The sequence below is a fragment of the Choloepus didactylus genome, chromosome 6 (genome assembly GCF_015220235.1).
Source record: "Choloepus didactylus isolate mChoDid1 chromosome 6, mChoDid1.pri, whole genome shotgun sequence".
Taxonomy (NCBI): Eukaryota; Metazoa; Chordata; class Mammalia; order Pilosa; family Megalonychidae; genus Choloepus; species Choloepus didactylus.
Window position 1 is genome coordinate 35,896,655 of NC_051312.1, and position 18,650 is coordinate 35,915,304.

Below are 18,650 nucleotides of genomic sequence, written 5' to 3' on the forward strand. Positions count from 1 at the left end.
AAAATAATTTCCTTTATTAATCACTGATAGTAGTTTGGTGCTCGATGCTATTCAAACAGGTGGAGTATACTTTGGTGGTTTATTTTTCCTTTTACTACAACTAGTTTCATTAATAATAGGTAGGAAAAATTTCATTCTGTGATTCAATATGGATGCTAGATCTTACTGAAAACCAATCTATATGAATATTATTCTAGGAAATGTTATAAAGGTGAGATTGGCATTAAGCAGAAGAGGCAAGAGAAAAAAGAGATTATTCTCCCTTTACTAGACAGAGGTGGGGGTATGTGGGAACTGGATGAGGGCAGAGGAGGGGAAGAAAGAAGATGAAGAGGCTACAGACCTAAGTAATCATAAGAGAAACAAACATAAACATCAGACTCCTCCCACTGCCCATAAGTTCCGGAAGGTTAAATCCAATATTAGAGAGGAGGAACTATAAGATTAGATTCAAGATAGGACTGAGTATTTTGATAAAATTTAGATCACATGGTGTCTGGATAATCCCCACAAGAATCTTGGTAAATTAAAATTGCAATGCAATAAGTGAAAATATTTACTAATAATTGGCAATAATAAATTAGTATATAAAACTTATGATTAAGAAGGCAGTTGTGAGAGAGTTGGCAGAAAACTAAGACTACAGCCCAGTTAATAAGATAATGTATGTGAAAGTGCTGCCGTAAACTTTAAAGGATTATGTGAACGTTAGCTATAATTATTTTTATTATTGATCTGCAACCAACTAGAAATAAAAAAACAAAGTAATGTGTGTGAGTGTTTTAATAAGTATTCAAGTAGAACTGTTTAATTACAGTGCAAATGTTTAAGCAAGGTTACTCAATCTCAGCACTACTGACCTTTCAGGCTGATAATCCTTTGTTGTGAGGGGCTGTCCTGTGCATTGTAGGATACTCAGCAACATATCATTAGAGGCCAGTAGTAGCAACAAGATACATCTCCAGACATTGCCAGACATTGCAAAATTGTCCTCAGCTGAAAACCACTTAAAGGACAAGGAAGATCTAGAAATTATGTTTAGGGCTCTCCCATGTAAACTAAGGGTGAGAGGCCAAGATGAACCAGAGCTAGGGTGTCCAATACAGCACCACCAGTTACATGTGAGACATGCTACAAGAATAACGCACACTAGAATTCAAAGATTTACTGCTAATAAAAGAATGTGAAATGTTTCAGTAATTTTTATATTGATTATGTGCTAACATAGTATTTTGGATATAGTGTTTAAGTAAAATATATTATTAACATTAACTTCACCAGCTTCTTTTTATTTTTAAAAAATGTAGCTACTAGAAATATAAAAGTTACATATGTGGTTTACGATACATTTCTATTGGACAGAGTTGAACTGGAGGAAAAAAAAATCCTCCTTTCATGTTATATATTCCAGGGAGTCTTTGATGACAGGGAAGGAAACTCAGAAGAGCTTTGTCCTCAGCCTTCTCTTGACATTCTCTACTTTCACCCTGGATTATCTCTGGTCCCACTGCTGCAATGACATTATGACTCATAGATGATTACTTCCCAAATTCCATCCCCATCCCAGAGTTAAACTGGAACCTAGACCCATTTATCCAACTATCAACTTAACAACTCCATTTGGACATCCTAAAGGGACCCCAAAATTCAATGATCCTCACTCCCAAAAAAGCTCCTCTTCAAGGATTTCCTATTTTAATAAATGGCACTTCTGATCCAAATGCCCAAGCCAGAATTCTGAAAGTTATCCATGAGTTCTTCCTTCTCTTTCACCCAACTTGCAATCTCCCCCATAGTCCTGCTTCACCTACTTCCTAAATATTTCTAGTATTCGTCTCTTTCTCCTAACCCTCTGGCTAGGCCAAGTCACCATTATTTCCCCCGAATCAACTCCCCCTTCCCTTTTATACTCTATTACCCTACCCTCCCTTCCCAAAACACTTATCCCACAGGAAACTATTTTGTTCAGTGTTGTTTTTCCTGCTAGAACATTATACCATATAAACTCAGGAGCTTTCTTGTTCATTGTTGTTTCTCCTGTGCTCAGCATTCATTGGTGGGTGGGTGGGTGGGTGGATGAATGGATGGATGAATGGATGAAGAGGAGTATAAAATGCTAACTCACAGCCTGCAATTTGCTAAGGGCTACCCTACAAAAACAACCATTGCATTGGCATACAAGGCTTGGGAAAATATCAATCCTTATGTCTAAATATTAGTCCTTATGTATTGATACAAGTCCTAGGATTCTAGAAGGGGGGGAAAGTGCTTGGTAACCATGTGCCCTATTCTTTCAACCTTAATAGATCTATCCATCATGTCTAAACTCACACTGAAGCCTTTCCACATACTACCGTCCAGGAAAGAACAGCTGAAGAGTGCTTTTACGACCCTCCATCCCTGTAGCACCCTGAAGTCCAACATTCATCTCCAATGGCATATAATCCAAGACCATCTATAGTTTCAAGGTTCTAAAGTAAAAGTAAGACTCACGCAAAACTAAGAACAATCTTCTGAAAGAAAGTTACTTTCTAAGAACACAAGTTCAAAACAAACAAGACAACTCTCTCCCAGTGTCTTCTCATTAAGGGGCCTGGGTCTACCTCCCTGCCTAAAGCAGCCTTCATTCCCCAGTCCATCAAGATTTTGAAAGGGGATTAGGATGGACCATGCAGAGTATGTACTAACTAGTAAGTTGACACTGCCACTGATTTTGAAGTTAAAAAAAGATGTTAATGGTGCTTAATGTATTCCAGATCTAAGCTAAGGTAGAGGAACTTAGTGAAAGACTCCAGGAAATAAATGTATGTAAAGAACATATAGACACAAAGGTAAAAACTAGACTTGTGTTTTCATTCATCTCTTGCCTTTTGGGCTCTCTCGTAAGTGGTGGAGTAGTGGTGAGGGTAGGTGGGTAGTGTGATGTGTAATATGCACCAGGCAGAAGTTGAGATGATGCCACATCAAATCAATGGTTAACCCCAGGTCCAAGGTACTATGCAGTGCTATATTTGTTTAATTGTTCTTTTTTTTTTTTAACTGCCTTATCTGGAAATTACAAAAAAGATCATTCTTTTACAGTATGAGGAAGGGGAGTGGGTCTTGACTAAAGAAAAATTAGGAAACATTAAAAAAAAATTCTCCTTCATTTACCCTCCTGTCATAGCCCAATAAAGAAAACAATGGTTATTACCTGGTTCACCCAGTTTAGGCAGCAGATAAAGAGATTTAGTGAGGAAGATATTTCTGAAATATTGTCCTGTTTATTTCTAGCAATAACTCCAGAAGAATAGTAGATAACTTTTCAAAGCCCCATTTTTTCCTTAAAATTTCCTGGTGAATCTTTTCCATAACAAGCACAGATTTTCCCATCTTAGCAAAAGCTTCTATCTCTGGTAATAACAGCAAGGTAGCTGGGATATAACAAAAGAGAGTAGCAGAATCTCCGAATCCCTGTCATGCCACTCACTCTTCATACGTGACTTTAGGCAGGTAATTTATTTCTCTAAGTCACATAGTCCTAAGTGAGGCAGGGCCACATTTCCCCCAATAGGACAAAAACTGGTTCTCATGGGGAAGGGAAGGCAGAAAAAAATCTTACTTTTTTATGTATAATGCCCAGATATATATACAGTATAAGAGATTTGCAGTATATCTGTGATATTAAAATTTCATGGCCAGGATAGGGGGAAGAGTAGGAAAAATAATGTCTAAAAAGGCTCCTCAGGGAGACAATAATGAACAAAAGGTTGAGAAACACTGCTCTAACCCTTCATTTCCTCAACTGTAAAATGGGTCAGCACCACTCACCTTAACGGATTATTACAGTATCACTGCATCTAAATATATATAGAGAATGAGATACTAGAATTAAAGTAGACAGGGAAAATAATCAAAATTGTAGAATAGTCATTAATATAAAACTAAAACACAAATAATCAAATGTATATAGATCAATATCTAATCAATTGTAATAACAAGACAATTTTCTTCTCATTAGTCATTTTATCACATGAACATCTAACATCCAAAAGGAAAATTTAAAGTCATAATAAAATAAATGTAAGGAGAATCTATAAATGTGGAAAAGATACAAACCTAAAACACCAATTTCAAGACCTGCCAGGTCTGTTTTAATTTTATCATAAATATCTTCCGATCCAAAGTCAACAGCAATGGTCCTTGTCTCCACTTTGAATTTTTCTCCTGGGGAGGGAGGGAGAGAGACACAAATGGGAAGAGAGAAGGAAAATCAATACATGGCAGTTAAGATGAAAACATCTGATAGCAATATCTGTTCAAACTCCTTTGTCCCCCAGTATGATATGAAATTTAGACTAGGATAATTTTGAGCAATCATGAGACCACTGAATAGATGATACAGAGTTCACCACATTAGTTCTACAATAAAAATTCCAATGTTGTCACAGAACTAGCTGAATGTTCCTTTATTAGTTCTCCTTCTACAAATCAATACTGATGTATAATTTTTAGACCTATAGATACAAATAAAACATGATTCATATCATTATGTTATGTGTTCTTTAAATACTACTGGCACAATGACTTGAATTGCAAATTGATGCTTCATAGAGAAGTCTTTATGTTGCAAAATATTTTATAGTATAATACGCAAAACAAAAAAAATCCCTGTTATTAAAATGGAAATAAAGTGAATATGATCATATTGTAACTTAGAAGCTTGGTTCATAGTTAATAAACCACTATATTTTAAAATTGACACAAAATGCATGGTAACAAAGCTAAAAAGTGACACAAGAAAGACCCTGGTGTTCTAGTTTGCAGAGGACTACTAAAGGTCCCAACGGAGCTGGTGGAAATGCTAACTTCAGAAATGAGACCTGTAGAAACAAAATGCATCTGAAGTAATACATACATAGTGTTTACTTCAGCATCCACCAGTTCCCTTTGAGGAGAAGGTCAGATGGTCTTGGGTATGAATTTCATTTCAACATTTGACACTGAGCAAGTCCTACATCCTCTGGAAGCCTTAGCATCCTCTTGTGAAAATGGAAGTAATATCGCCCACTGATGCAGGCTCCATGATACAACTAGCACACAGGAGGTACTCCACAAATGTTAGGTCTCCCCTTCCCCTCCCCATTTTCCCTTCACTTAGTGAAGTCCAGTAGGCTAGGAATGCTTATCACTTGGAACTTGATAAAAGTCAAAATAATTCATTTAAAAATTCAGCTTCCAAAAATAAAATTTTTCCAGTCCAAGTCAATGTTGGCTTATCCCAGATTATGCAGCATTAATCCACACAGGAAGTATCCATTCTTGATCTAAAAGGGATTTATGTCTAAAATTAAACAGCTGGTTCTGAAGAGATTTGGTTCTTAGATGAAATGAAAGTATTGGCCCTAAATAGAAATTCACAAATAAATTGGAGAGAATAACTGACCTAGAAAAGACCTTACCTGGTGTTAAAGGTATACTTCTTGTTCCAATATAAACAATTCATATGTGTGCTTATGTAATGGAGAGCCAGATACTGACTGGTCATTTTACAAGAGCTGGTTCAACATATTAATCTTAATATAAACAGTTCACAGAATTTATCACCATAAGTAAAGAATATTCTCTTTATTATAGCCACAGATTCACAAGGGAAAAAAAGACCCAAAAAAAGGCTGAAGGATACCTTTTATTAACCTTAAAACTTTATTCAGGAATAAAGTAAGATAAATTTACCTATTTATCTTGAGAAAAGCAAAGTATTTTTCCACACTAGCTCTGTGTACAGACATTTAGAAACATTCCTCTCTAGTGATGAAAGCCACCTCATACAACCCCCGAATCACATTTACTTTACAAGATTGGGTCAATGTATTTAAATTGCAGAGTCTCATATAGATATGCCGCTAAAAAAATTCAACGACATTTTTGGAAAGAATGTTATTTAATCACGAACCCCCAGATGAGCTCTTTCTTCTTCACACTAGGATAAGCAAAAGAGCTTCTGATGCAAGTTTTTTGAGAACATTAAAATTTCTCCATTCATACCCGAGACTACTCTGAATCATGTCCTAGTCCAGTTAACACTGCTTTTTTTTCTTATTTTCTTTTTTCCACTGCTTCTACTGTGGGTGCCTTTTCACATCAGTCAGATCAAGTCCCTGTTCTCCTCAGAGTAAGAGCTCAAGTCTTTGGCAATACCCGAATACTTCTCGGAAATCATCTCCAACTCTTCGGCCTGTTGCTACCCCAGCTCTTGCCATAGTGGTCCCCTAACGACTCTTTAAACACAGAATGTTCTCCCAAATAGACTCAGGGCTTTTACACTTACTGTTCCCTCTCCCTGGAATGATCTTCCATATCCCTCATCTCTGTTGGGTCTTTGAGCAAATGTTACCTACTCAAGAAGCCTTCCTTGACAACCTTTTAAAAAACTGTAGCCACCCCTCCCCCAGCACTCCTTGTCCCCCTCTTCCTTGCTTTATTTTATTCAACAGCACTTACCACCTTCTAACATGCTATATATTTTAATAATGTATGAGTTTGTTGTCTGACTGCCCTCAGGTCAAGGACTTAGGTCTGTTTTGTTCAGCTGCTCAACAATGAAGGACATGGAGTCCTTCTACCCTCCTCACTTATTCTCTTAGGCTGGCTCCCTTTCTGGTTTCAAGAGGGCCACTGCCATTCCAAGCATGACATGCAGATGGCAATGTGCAGAGGCAGAAATGGGTCAGCCCTGTTACGTGCCCTGCCCCCCTTTTTAATTCAGTTTTATTGAGATATATTCATACACCATACAATCATCCATGGTGTACAATCAGCTGTTCACAGTACCATCATATAGTTATACATACATCACCCCAATCTATTTTTGAACATTTTCCTTATACCAGAAAGAACCAGAATAAGAATAAAAAATAAAAATAAAAAAGAACACCCAAACCATCCCCACCATCCCACCTTATTTTTCATTTAGTTTTTGTCCCCATTATCTACTCATCCATCCATACACTGGATAAAGGGAGGGCGATCCACAAGGTTTTCACAATCACACTGGCACCCCTTGTAATCTACATTGTTACACAGTCGTCTTCAAGAGTCAAGGCTACTGGGTTGGAGTTTGGTAGTTTCAGGTATTTACTTCTAGCTATTCCAATAAAGTAAAACCTAAAAAGAGTTATCTATATAGCACGTAAGAATGGCCACCAGAGTGACCTCTCAACTCCATTAGCCACTGAAGCTTTATTTCATTTCTTTTTGCATCCCCCTTTTGGTCAAGAAGATGTTCTCAATCCCACGATGCCGGGTCCACATGCATCCCCAGGGGTCATATCCTGCGTTGCCAGGGAGATTTACACCCCTGGGAGTCAGGTCTCACGTAGGGGGGAGGTACACGCCCCTTTTAAAGAGTGTAGAAAACTTCCTCAGAAGAATCCAGCAAACTCCTCACATTTCCTTTCCCAGGAATATGACGTGCATGCTCTTGACCAGGCCCATAAACGGGTTTGAGGTTAACATGAACTGCCACACCACCACCACCACCAAGTTGTGTGAGTTAGAAATAGCAGCACATATATAAGAATAGGACAGGAACTCCCTCTTTCTTTGGAGTCAGGTAATCAGATGAGAATTTTCACAGATGCTCTAAGAGGCTGAAGTAGGAGGTATCTGGTTCCCTTGGGAACAAGGGAAGTAAATCTAGGCATCTTCCTTCTTCCCATAGCCTGCCACCCCTCATCTGACCCAGCTAAAGAAGCCAAGACAGATGAACAAGCATATTCTAATTTTAAACAACACAAGGATCCATTAAGCACCTGGAACAGAAATGGGCACCATCTATACAAGACACAACCTCCATCCATTTCACCTTCACCACCTCCCAACTCAAAGCTCTTCCTAAGATCACCAGCCCACACTCAGCAGTGGCCCACTGTGAGGGAAGAACAAGAACTTTACCAAAACTTTGGAGGGGGGTACTTCTTCTGGGCACTCTGATTCTTGCCCTGCCACAAGGCCCAATGAATGACATAACCTCTGTCAAATTATGAGGTCAAGCCTTCCCCCCAGGGCAGAAGCAGTAATAAGTTAAAATCAACTCCCTACAGGTGGTGTAGGGATAAAGATACACAAACAATTAAATCTGGAGGTTGAAATAGACAAGAGATAAGCTATTCAATCCCTCTTTCAAGGAAATTCTTGCTGCCCAGCGAGTAGAAGTATCATCAGCAGACAGCCTTCAGATGCCAGTTCCTTCAGGGATTTTCCTCAGCTAGAGAGCTGCCTCACCCAAGAGCATGCCCTTTCCATGGAGTCCACATCCCAGGACTGATCTAGGTGGAGGGAAAAACCATTGAGCTGCTCTTATGTACTGGGTTCAGATTCAGGAATTACAGTCTGTTCACTACTTTATTTTTCTGTTCTTTCATAGCTCTGATTCTAATTATTCTAGCTTTACAATGGATTTTAATATTCTTAGTAGTGCAGGAGCCCTTTATTCTTCTCCTTTTTCATAAATTTATGAATCTAGTCTCAGCTTTTATTGATATTGCATTAAACACGTCAATTAAATTTATGGAGAATGAGTGTGGCATCCCTTCCAGGAGCTCCCTTTTTTCTAAGTGTTTGGTTTTTTTTTAGTGTCTCACAATAAAATCTTGTAGTTGCAAATTCTTTAAAAGTTTAAAGAATTAAAGAATTCCATTATTAGGATACTATACATCATGATTCAAAGATATTCAGTACCACTGATGATTCCTATAGGCTTAAACCACTCAGTATTTGAAATGAGATGGGCTGGCATTCTAATACTTACAGTTGCGGCCAAATATAATCATGCCCACCCCCCTTTTTTGTTTCAGATTAAAATGATTCTGAAGTAATCTTAGCCCATCTCAGCCTAATGGCTGGGACCAAAAAGAAAGAAGTAAAAAACACTGATGATTGGCACAAGCATCTCAAGGCAGCCAACTCAATGGAAATGGAGGCAGAAAATTATCTGTGGCTTAACAAATGGGAAGTGAAGCTAAGAAATAGCTGTGCTGATACCATCTCTTTCAGTTTGCTAAAGCTGCCAAAATGCAATATACCGGAAATGGACTGGCTTTTAACAATGGGGATTTATTAGCTTACAAGTTACAATTCTAAGGCCATTAAAATGTCCAAATTAAGGCATCAACAGGAGGATACCTTCTCTGAAGACAGGTCACCAGCATCCAGGACACCTCTGTCACATGGGAAGGCACATGGCCAGTGTCTGCTGGTCCTTCTCTCCCAGGTTTCATTGCTTCCAGCTTCTGGCTTCAGTGGCTTCCTCTCTCAGCTTCTGTGGGTATGTCCTTGTCTCTCAGCTTCTCTGAGCTCTCTGGGCCTTTTCTGTCTTTTATTCTCTCATAAAGTACTCCAGTAAAAGGATTAAGATCCACCTTGAATGGACTGGGTCACATCTCAATTGAAATAACTAACCGAAAGGTCCCACCCACAATAGGTCTGCACTGACAGGCATGGATAAAAGAACATGGCCTTTTCTGGGGTATATAACAGCTTCAAACCACCATACCATCCATTCACTTCATATGCACTGCTCCACTGAAAAACACTTAACTACAATTATGAAATAATAAAAAGCAAATATTATTTATAACTATAGAGCTATAGTGCTCTCACTGGCCTCTAGCCATTCCATCACCTCCAAGCATGGGTGTCCCACTTCCAGTCACATTACTGTTTTTGACTGGGAGTATCCTGAATTAGTTCAGGGTCAAATCAGGAATTGACAGACATGGAACTGCACCTATAAGTAGTCTCACGAGGCTGAAACACCTCTGAAGATTGAAAGTGGAACATTCTTAGGTTCAAACCTAAAAAGGTCATCAAAATATTCAGAACAGCCTTATGTTTAACATACATCTAGGTCTGGCCATCATTACATTCATTTTTTTCCAACCAATCAACAACTTCTAAATTTAAGAGTCTCTCTCTAAAAATAATTTAAGAATAATTATTCTTAAATTATTTAAGGTCCTGAAAAGATTTTTCTCATTTTTTTTCCCTAGGTGGCTAGGGATATAAGGTCTGAGACTGCTATGAGAGGTCTAATCTACATAGACTTGTGTATTTATAATTTTTCTATTAATAAAAACGAAAAATAATATATTGAGTCTCCATTGTCGCTACATCTGTTCCAAATAAACAATCTGGTTTCCAACCTCCACCAGTAAGTTTCTGGCACTATCCATGAAATTCCTGTTACATTTCCCCTCCCCCATATTTTCCATATTATAAAATTCCACTCATCCTTTTAGGTTCAAGTTGTACCACCGCCTCTGTGGACATACTCACAATTCCCATTTCCTCCAACGTAAAGCTACTAACTTTCTCAGCTGTATTCTTAAAGACCTCTATATAATCCTGTTAAGCACTCACCATAAAATATTATGCAAAGAGTCATTTTCTAATAACCTGGGATCATTTCTTTGTCATCTGTGTAATATTAGCACCTAGCACCAAGCCTGGCACATAGCTGAGGAGGCTCAAATGTGTGCTGAATTTAGAGTAAACACATCTGGGATGCAACTGATTTATCAAAATCATCTTCTCAATACTTCTTGAACTCTTCCACATGGAAGTAAAACTATATGCTGGTAAGAGATGTCTATATAACATATAACATAAGGTACTATTAAGCATCATTAAGGGTAAGATACATTGAGAGACAATCTGGTTCTTCCATCTGTCCTGCAGGGGTTGGATTATCGTTCTCAGAGGAATGCAAAAGTTTTAGAGTTATAAGAAACCTTAAAAACCCATTTATTCCAATGAATAAAGTGTTCCAGGGGCTGAACTAGGGGAACAGATATGAACGATGAGGATATTTTAGTAATGGACCACTCTTCTTATGCCCAGTCCCCAAAAACAATAATGGGAGTGAAGGAACTCTTGGAGAAACAGTAATGTATCCAGTGCTTACTAATTTTAGCTCCTTAAAATCTAAATCATTTTATTTTGAATTCCATTTACAACTATAAAAATGTATTGCATGTTTTTAAAACCCTCTATTTTCACATAAAATTATCATATAATATTTAGAGATGTAAAAGAATGTACAGAGAGTCTTTTTAATTTCTCTAATTTTCAGGGGAAAACAAAAGCCTCCACCCCTCCCCAAACCTAACAAACTCTTTCCACCTAAGTTCACTCCATTTCCTTTTTGTGTTTTTCTCAGGTCTTACCATCTCTCCCTCCATCCCTTGGGGTGAGACACCTCACCTCCCCATGAAGAAAAGGTGATTGTGCTCTAGAAGGGAATAATTGATTAGACTCTATTTTTTAAGGCACATTTATTATCATTATCAGAGATGCTACATAAATAATGGACCATTTCTTTTTTACACTGCCCTTGAAAATATATTCATGATAATTTTAATCTCAGATGAAGAGACTCACTTTCAGGCAAACCAGAAAATTCATCAGGGCTCATCAGGATTTCACCCCAAATCAAATATTTCTTTATTTTAAGCCAAGGTTTTTATATTTTATTCATTATATTCTATTTAACTAGAACAACCATCTGAAATAAATAAAATCCTTATACTATGTGAATCGGGTCTATTGGCAGAACATGAATACTCTCCATTCTTTTGAAAGCCCTGAGTTTTACACTCAGTTAAGGTATTGTGGACCCTTGGATGAGCCATCCTTCAAAATATTTTAAAATAAGAATCTTATTTTCTACACTTGGAAAACAAAAGGCATGCCAATAGAAGTACCTGTATTTTATTTTTTGAAGGGAGAAAAATGCAAAAAAAAAAAAAAAAATCCTAACACATTACAGTACTTAAAATTCCAATATAACAATATTCCATATAATAATATAGAAGCAGAGTTTGTTGGAAAGAGGTGGAAGTACAGTTAGAAGCCCAGGATATGAGTGCTCAGTCAATTGTTGGCAAAGAGCCCTTCACACTGGCCTTTTAATAGTCCAGAATTCCATTTCTCAGCCTGTAAATTAGAGGAAATAACCCCAAAGTTCTTGTTGAGTATTACATAATAGCACGAGAAAATATTTTAGAAACTGTAAAGTCTTATCCAAAATTTGCTTTTCTTATATCTGCCAATATCTACAAAAAGGACTGCATGGCACATAATTGTTTTTTTCCTTAATAGGCTGCTGAAGGCATCCTCTGAGTATTATTCAACTCTGTTTGCATTAGCTGCATATAGTTTTTTTAAGATGACCAAGCACATTTGACTTTACTTAATGAAATGATTTATTTACTACCATATCATTTACAGACTCAATGGTAACAATGGGCTATTTTCATGATTATAGTCTTTGTCCTAGTTTGCTAATGCTGCAGAATGCAAAACACCAGAGATGGATTGGCTTTTATAAAACAGGGGTTTATTTCGCTACACAGTTACAGTCTCAAGGCCATAAAGTGTCCAAGGCAACACATTAGCAACCGGGCACCTTCACCGGAGGATGGCCAATGGCGTCCGGAAAACCTCTGTTAGCTGGGAAGGCAGCCAGCGTATGCTCCAAAGCTCCGGCCTCAAAACGGCTTTGTCCCAGGACGTTCCTCTCTAGCAAGCTTACTCCTCTTCAAAACATCACTCCCAGCTGCACTCAGTTTCCTCGCTCTGAGTCAGCTCATTTATATATCTCCACTGATCAAGGCCCACCCTGAATGGGCGGGGCCACGCCTCCATGGGAACATCTCATCAGTTACCATCACCCACAGCTGGGTGGGGCACGTTCCAAGCAAATCTAACCAGCACCAAAACGTCTGTCCCACAAGACCACAAAGATAATGGCATTTGGGGGACACAATACATTCAAACCGGCACAGTCTCTGACTACTGTATTTATCTATTCCAAGATGCACATTTTTATTCACTTTTTAACACCTGTGAAATCAGGATGTCCTAGAATTGATAGCATGTCAGTTTGGCATTTTTTCTTAATGGTTATAATATGAACCATTTTCTTATGATCAATGGTGTCTCAGATTTGATGAAAGAATGTATCACAAGCCTGGGACCCTGAAGACATCCAACCTTCTCTTTTATGTCACTAAACGGACCTAAGATAGCTTCCTTATGGAACATTCCCTAGCATCCCAGTGCTTGTGATATTCCACCACCACTAGTCAAAGAGACAGAGGATTTCTCATGCTAAATTAGCATCCAAAAACCTTAGCATGTTTTCATTCTTTTATTCAGGAGCACCGTGTTTGCAACTAGGCAAAGCATCTTACTCCCTCGCTCAACTTTAACCTCGGAGGGCAGGGACCATGTCTGTTTTTATTTTCTTTACTGCTATATTCTCATAGCCTGACAGCACCTAGGACATTACCAGAGTTCAATAAATATTTTTTGACTGAATAAACCCAAGAACACAAACTGAGTAGTGCCCATGTGTCAGACTTTACCTTGAAGACAACAAATATGTCCACATAGGTTACATTTTGGTAAAGGAAATAAATGTAAATGGATAAACACTACAATTCAATTGCTGTTGTAATAAGAATAAAGCATTCAAAGAGAAAGCAACTCACTCTTGCAGAGTGGGATTTTAAATAGATGACATGTGTGCTGAGGATATGAGGAAGAATAGGAATCAGCCGTGCAGAAAACAGGGAGAAGTAGACAAAAAGAGATGCATGAGTATGTTACATGAGTCCCCATGAATGGAGTGCATGTTGTACAGGAAGAAGTGGCAAGAGAAAAATTCACAGAAGGAACTGGCAGGGGTTGTAAATGCCAAGTTAAAAAGCAGGACTGGCGATATAATTCACAGGATACAGTGTAAAATAAAAATGTGTGGCCCCCTGTTCAAAAATTATTAATAATTTCAAGATGGCAACAGCAGAGCATTCAAACAAGTACAGGCCCATCTAAGTGCAGGGCCATGTCCATGAAGGTGGCCCTGTTAACAAATTTACATTTCATCTGGGGTATTATGAGCTCCTAACAGAGGCTACTTAGCTGGAAGTAACAAGATCACACTTGTTTTTCAGGAAGGAAATGCTAGTGGCAGAGTAGAGAATACACAGCCCGTTAGAGAAAGCAACGGGTGGCAAGATACAAGTCCAGTGAGAGAAAAGGGCTTGAAGAAGGAAAGCAAAAGAAATGGGGAGGCAGGCAGACTGGAAGAGGCTTCTGAGTTAGAGACTACAGGATTTTACAACTGATGAGATTCAGGGCTTTAGGGAGAGAGAGGACACAAAGATTTTATCCACTTGCTTTAGATTTCTGGTTAACAAACTTTCATATCTTAGAGCTAAATAGTCTCCATAGTTTCCCAGTTTCCTATATGAGGCAACGTTCTTGTGCTTATGTCTCGGCATTATTATTTTATTTTATTTTATTTACCATATGTAAGTTTTCACTGTTATTTTTTAGTAAAGCAAGTCTTTTCTGGTGATACCTAACTTTTGTGTTTTTTGTTGGCTTGGAAAATGAAATTACTACCAATGAGATTTGGGCCACAGCTGACCAATATTCCATGCAGGATAACTGTGAACTCAAAATCAAGTTAGGAAGCAAAAGAGATATTTTTATAATCTTCCTTCCTTTTCAAAGAGAAAGATAGCTAAAATTACTTAGAAATCAAACATCACACAATACTTTCTTCCAAAAATGCTGACTGAGCTACTTTTTTCTTAGGTAACCTCTTTTCATTTTTACCTGTCACTTTAACCTGTCACTTTATTCTTACAAGATTCCACTCTTGTTTTGGGAAATCTTGTTACTGGAAAGTGTTCTTTTCAAGATCTGGGCCTCTTTTTTTGGCATTTAGAAAAAAAAAGAAAAAGAAAAGTTAAACAGCTGTACTTACTCCATATAAAAAGGAAATCTTGAAAAAACTCACCATAAAATTTAAATAGCAGCTGCAGAAATGAGTATTTACTTTATGGCAATCAATACCTTTAAGATCAATATAAGTTCAACAACATTTTGCCAAGAGTTAAACCATCTTTCAGTTAAACATAGAAAACGCCACTCTTCATTTAAATTGTTAAAAGAGCATGTTACATTGTTAATAGTTTTCACAGACTAAACCAATATAAAAGCAAAAGTGATTGATGAACAATCTCCTCCTCCTGTACACTTACACAAAGAATAAGAACTTAACACAAATCATCCTGACCTTTGGATGCCCCAAGGGACACAGAGGAAGCATGTCCATAGAGTAAAATGCAAATTTGCTTTTTTCCCTGCATTCACATTTCCACTGATGGCACAAAAGCAATGGTGGGTAAAACTGCTGGAACCTTCAAGGCAGTAGCAGGTAATTATATTGGAAGCCACTATATTCTTTGCACACTTGCAGTAAAGAATAAAAAAGTTGTTTCACTTAAGAATGTCCCTTGATGAAGCAATAAAAAAATCACTAATTTTACTAAATATCTACCATTGAAAACACATCTGGCTAAATATTTTGTGTGGCTAAATGGGAAAGATGCATAAAGCACTTTTCTGCATGTCTAAATACAATGGCCATCTTGAGGAAAAGCAGTTGTGTAATTAAGTTGTGAGCTGAATTAGCCATTTTTTCATGCAACACCATTTTACTTGAAATTAAACTGACAGAAAAACTATGGTTACTAAGATTTAGATATATGGTAAAGATATTCTCAAAAATGAATGAAGTGAGCCTGTCATTTCAAGAAAAAGCTAGGAACAAGATTTGTTGTCAATGATAAAACTTGAGCTTTTAAGTGAAAATTAAAATTTTGAAAAACCTGTATCTGCCACCATGAGCTTGGCAGAAAAAGGCTTTTCTGATGAGACTGGTGGCAAGATTAATAATTGTGATTTTTTGGTAATGTGTTACCATGTGGAAGATCTGCAAAACTCAGGAACCAGTATTTTTCAAATGACCAGAGAATAAAGTTGCAAAATCATGATTTAAAAAAAAGTTTGGATTAATTAGTTGATTAATTTCAAAATGCATGTAGTACTTTAGTAATTTGAAAAGAAGAAAAAATTCTCCCTTTAGTACAGATTGGCTTCCAAGCCTATGAGAGCTATAAAGATAGCCAGACTGCAGGTAGCAAAATATGTAAAGAAACAAAGTGTCAACCAGAAGATAGAGAAGAGCGATAGAGACAAGGGTTCAACAAAAAATGAAAGTCACTGAAGTAAGTCTTGGAAAAGTACACCCAAGTACAGAGTAGGGGAAATTGGCCAGAAGGCATCGAACATAAGGTCTTCTGGTGAGCAGCTCCTATCAAGGAAACGGAGACACCAAGTTCTCTTCACTTGATGCCCTTAGACATTCACTCTCTGTGTATAGATGGCATGTTCATGGTAGGAAACTGATGGTTTTATGATGGCTTCTTGTGTTGATCTGGAAACAGGGAATGATTATGCTGAAAAGTATTATAGCCTGCATCACAGTTAAGTTCCTTTTTAAACTTAAAAAACAACCAGACATTTTGATTTTTCCATCAGTTTATGAATAGTGATAAAATTCTCAGTGTATAAATATCTGGAAACATGGCCCTGAGCACTTCGAATGTGGCTCATCTCCTGTGGATGAAGTAATCCGTACCTGGATCGTCTCACCATGGTAAAAAGAATATCCTTCAAAGTCTCTTTACAAGGAAGTTGACAGGATGTTCATTCATACACTCATTCAACAAATATTTATTGAGTGCCTACTATGAGCCACCCACTGTTATATGTACTCGGAACACAGCCATGAACCAAACCAAGTCCCTGACCCTTGGAGTGTAGACTCTATTGGGGAAAACAGCAAAGAAACAAGTAAAAATACAGTATGTCAGATTTGGTAATAAATGTGATAGAAAAAAGAATGCAGGTTAAGAAGGACAGAGCATGACAGAACAATTCTTAAAAAAATGAGAATTTTTTTCAGCAAAGAAATCACCTATTCAAAATTTGTTAAAATGGGTCTAACAATTCTCTATAAATCCCTACAGCAAATCCCAGTGTAATCTATGGATCAAATTATACAACAGATTGAATGCAAAGTCCTTAAGAAGGAATTTTATTTGCTTGTGCTTGCTACGTCATTCAATTATTTCAAGGCAACACATGAGTATTTGAAATTTTTTTTAAATTGGTAAATTTCACACAAATTACATTGTAAAATCTAAAATAAAATGTCTATATACATGTGTTTTCAGTCAAATATTTAGGAAGTCAAATACTTAGAAAGTCTGACTGCTAATCTTGAGGAAAGAAATTCACAAATCTTAAAGGTAGAAACACCTGATCAGCCTCTTGTGGTCACTAAATTCATCCCTCAAAAGAAATCCTTCTGTAGCAATGTATGCTTTCCTCCTTTATAAACTTCAACAATGACTACAATGTTGCTCCCATGAAAAACTACCTTAAAAACTAGGGGCCAATGTCTTTTTTCTGCCTTTTATCCACTCCTAAACCTAATTACCAAATGTTACCAGCAAGTGAGAATTAAGAGCTATATATAAAAGAACATCACAAAAAACACTTCTTTGTAGAGAGTTTTATAGAAAAAGAAGCTTCTAAACATTTTCCTTAGAAAAACTAAGACAACACATGACGATATCCTAAGTAGTCTAACTGCAATAAGTATGTGAGGCAGCATGATCCGTAGTAAAAGAGACTGGGGAACAGATGGGGGAAAGAGAGGACCACCTGTCTCTTGCTACCAATATTTCCCATGAAATTTCAGAGACACTAACTTTTACTATTCTGTCAAATAGCCAAGTCAGCAAAATTATTTTGTAAATGTCAATGAATTTCCAATAATTCTTAACAAAGTGGTAGCCAATTAGGATCAGAAATGGGAAAATAAACAAGTTTTCTTTATCAATAGGTACTGGAAACCAGGAAGGTGAAAAGAAGAAAAATGAACAAAATCCAATAACTTTCTTCAAGCATTACGGCCAAGGGGAAAGCAGTAGCAGACCATGTAGAAGACATTTTACCAACTGCCCAGGGCAGACAGTAGTTATATTTCTCATTTTGCCCCCAAGAAAGCAATTAATATATTGTACTTGGAAATGTAAAGACTGAAATTTAAACTCTCACCTTACATTTAAAAATTTCTCAAATATATCACTCATTTGATCCTGACAACAATCCTCTAAATTAGATACAGCAGATATTACCAACATCACAGAGATAAATATACCTGGTTATACATGAAGAACAATAGACAACCAGGTGTCTAAGGTAACAGAGATTCTCAATGGAGGACCCAAGACAGATCCAGGTCTCCTAATGACTAATCCATGGTCACGGCATCATGTTCTGGCAACAGCTCTTACTTAGAATTTAAATAGCACAATCTGGATAAAAGCAATGTTGTAAGTTTATTTCCTGTTCCAAAATAGAACATTTAAAATAAGTCTGGATTTCAGCCCATTTAAGAATCTTAAAAATCCTTAATAATTAGTAATTAAGATTCCTTAATAATTAATACCTATAACAAGAACTAATAAATGTCTGCTGAGTTTTCTTTAGAGTTTTTATTGCCCACACAGTAGTTTATACCACATGCCACACTGAGCAGTTTCATTTCACATTCACATATTTAAAAGAAGATGATGGTAAAGTAAAAAATGATAAATTCCATCTTGTGATTTTGAAATATAAGGCAAGCTGTTTGACATTTTGAAGGTCCAAAAGTTTGAGAGGAACCTTTTAATTAAACT

General features: G+C 37.1%; 1 protein-coding gene across 2 annotated transcripts in view; it reads right to left on the reverse strand.

The window, feature by feature from the left end:
* The window catches only part of HSD17B12 (hydroxysteroid 17-beta dehydrogenase 12), a 169,942-nt gene that overhangs the window by 50,795 nt on the left and 100,497 nt on the right, over window positions 1–18,650 (reverse strand). For both annotated transcript variants that reach the window (XM_037838721.1, XM_037838722.1), the window contains exon 4: window positions 4,099–4,206. In XM_037838721.1, the coding sequence (XP_037694649.1) occupies window positions 4,099–4,206 (108 nt within the window). The remainder of the gene's footprint in view (window positions 1–4,098; window positions 4,207–18,650) is intronic.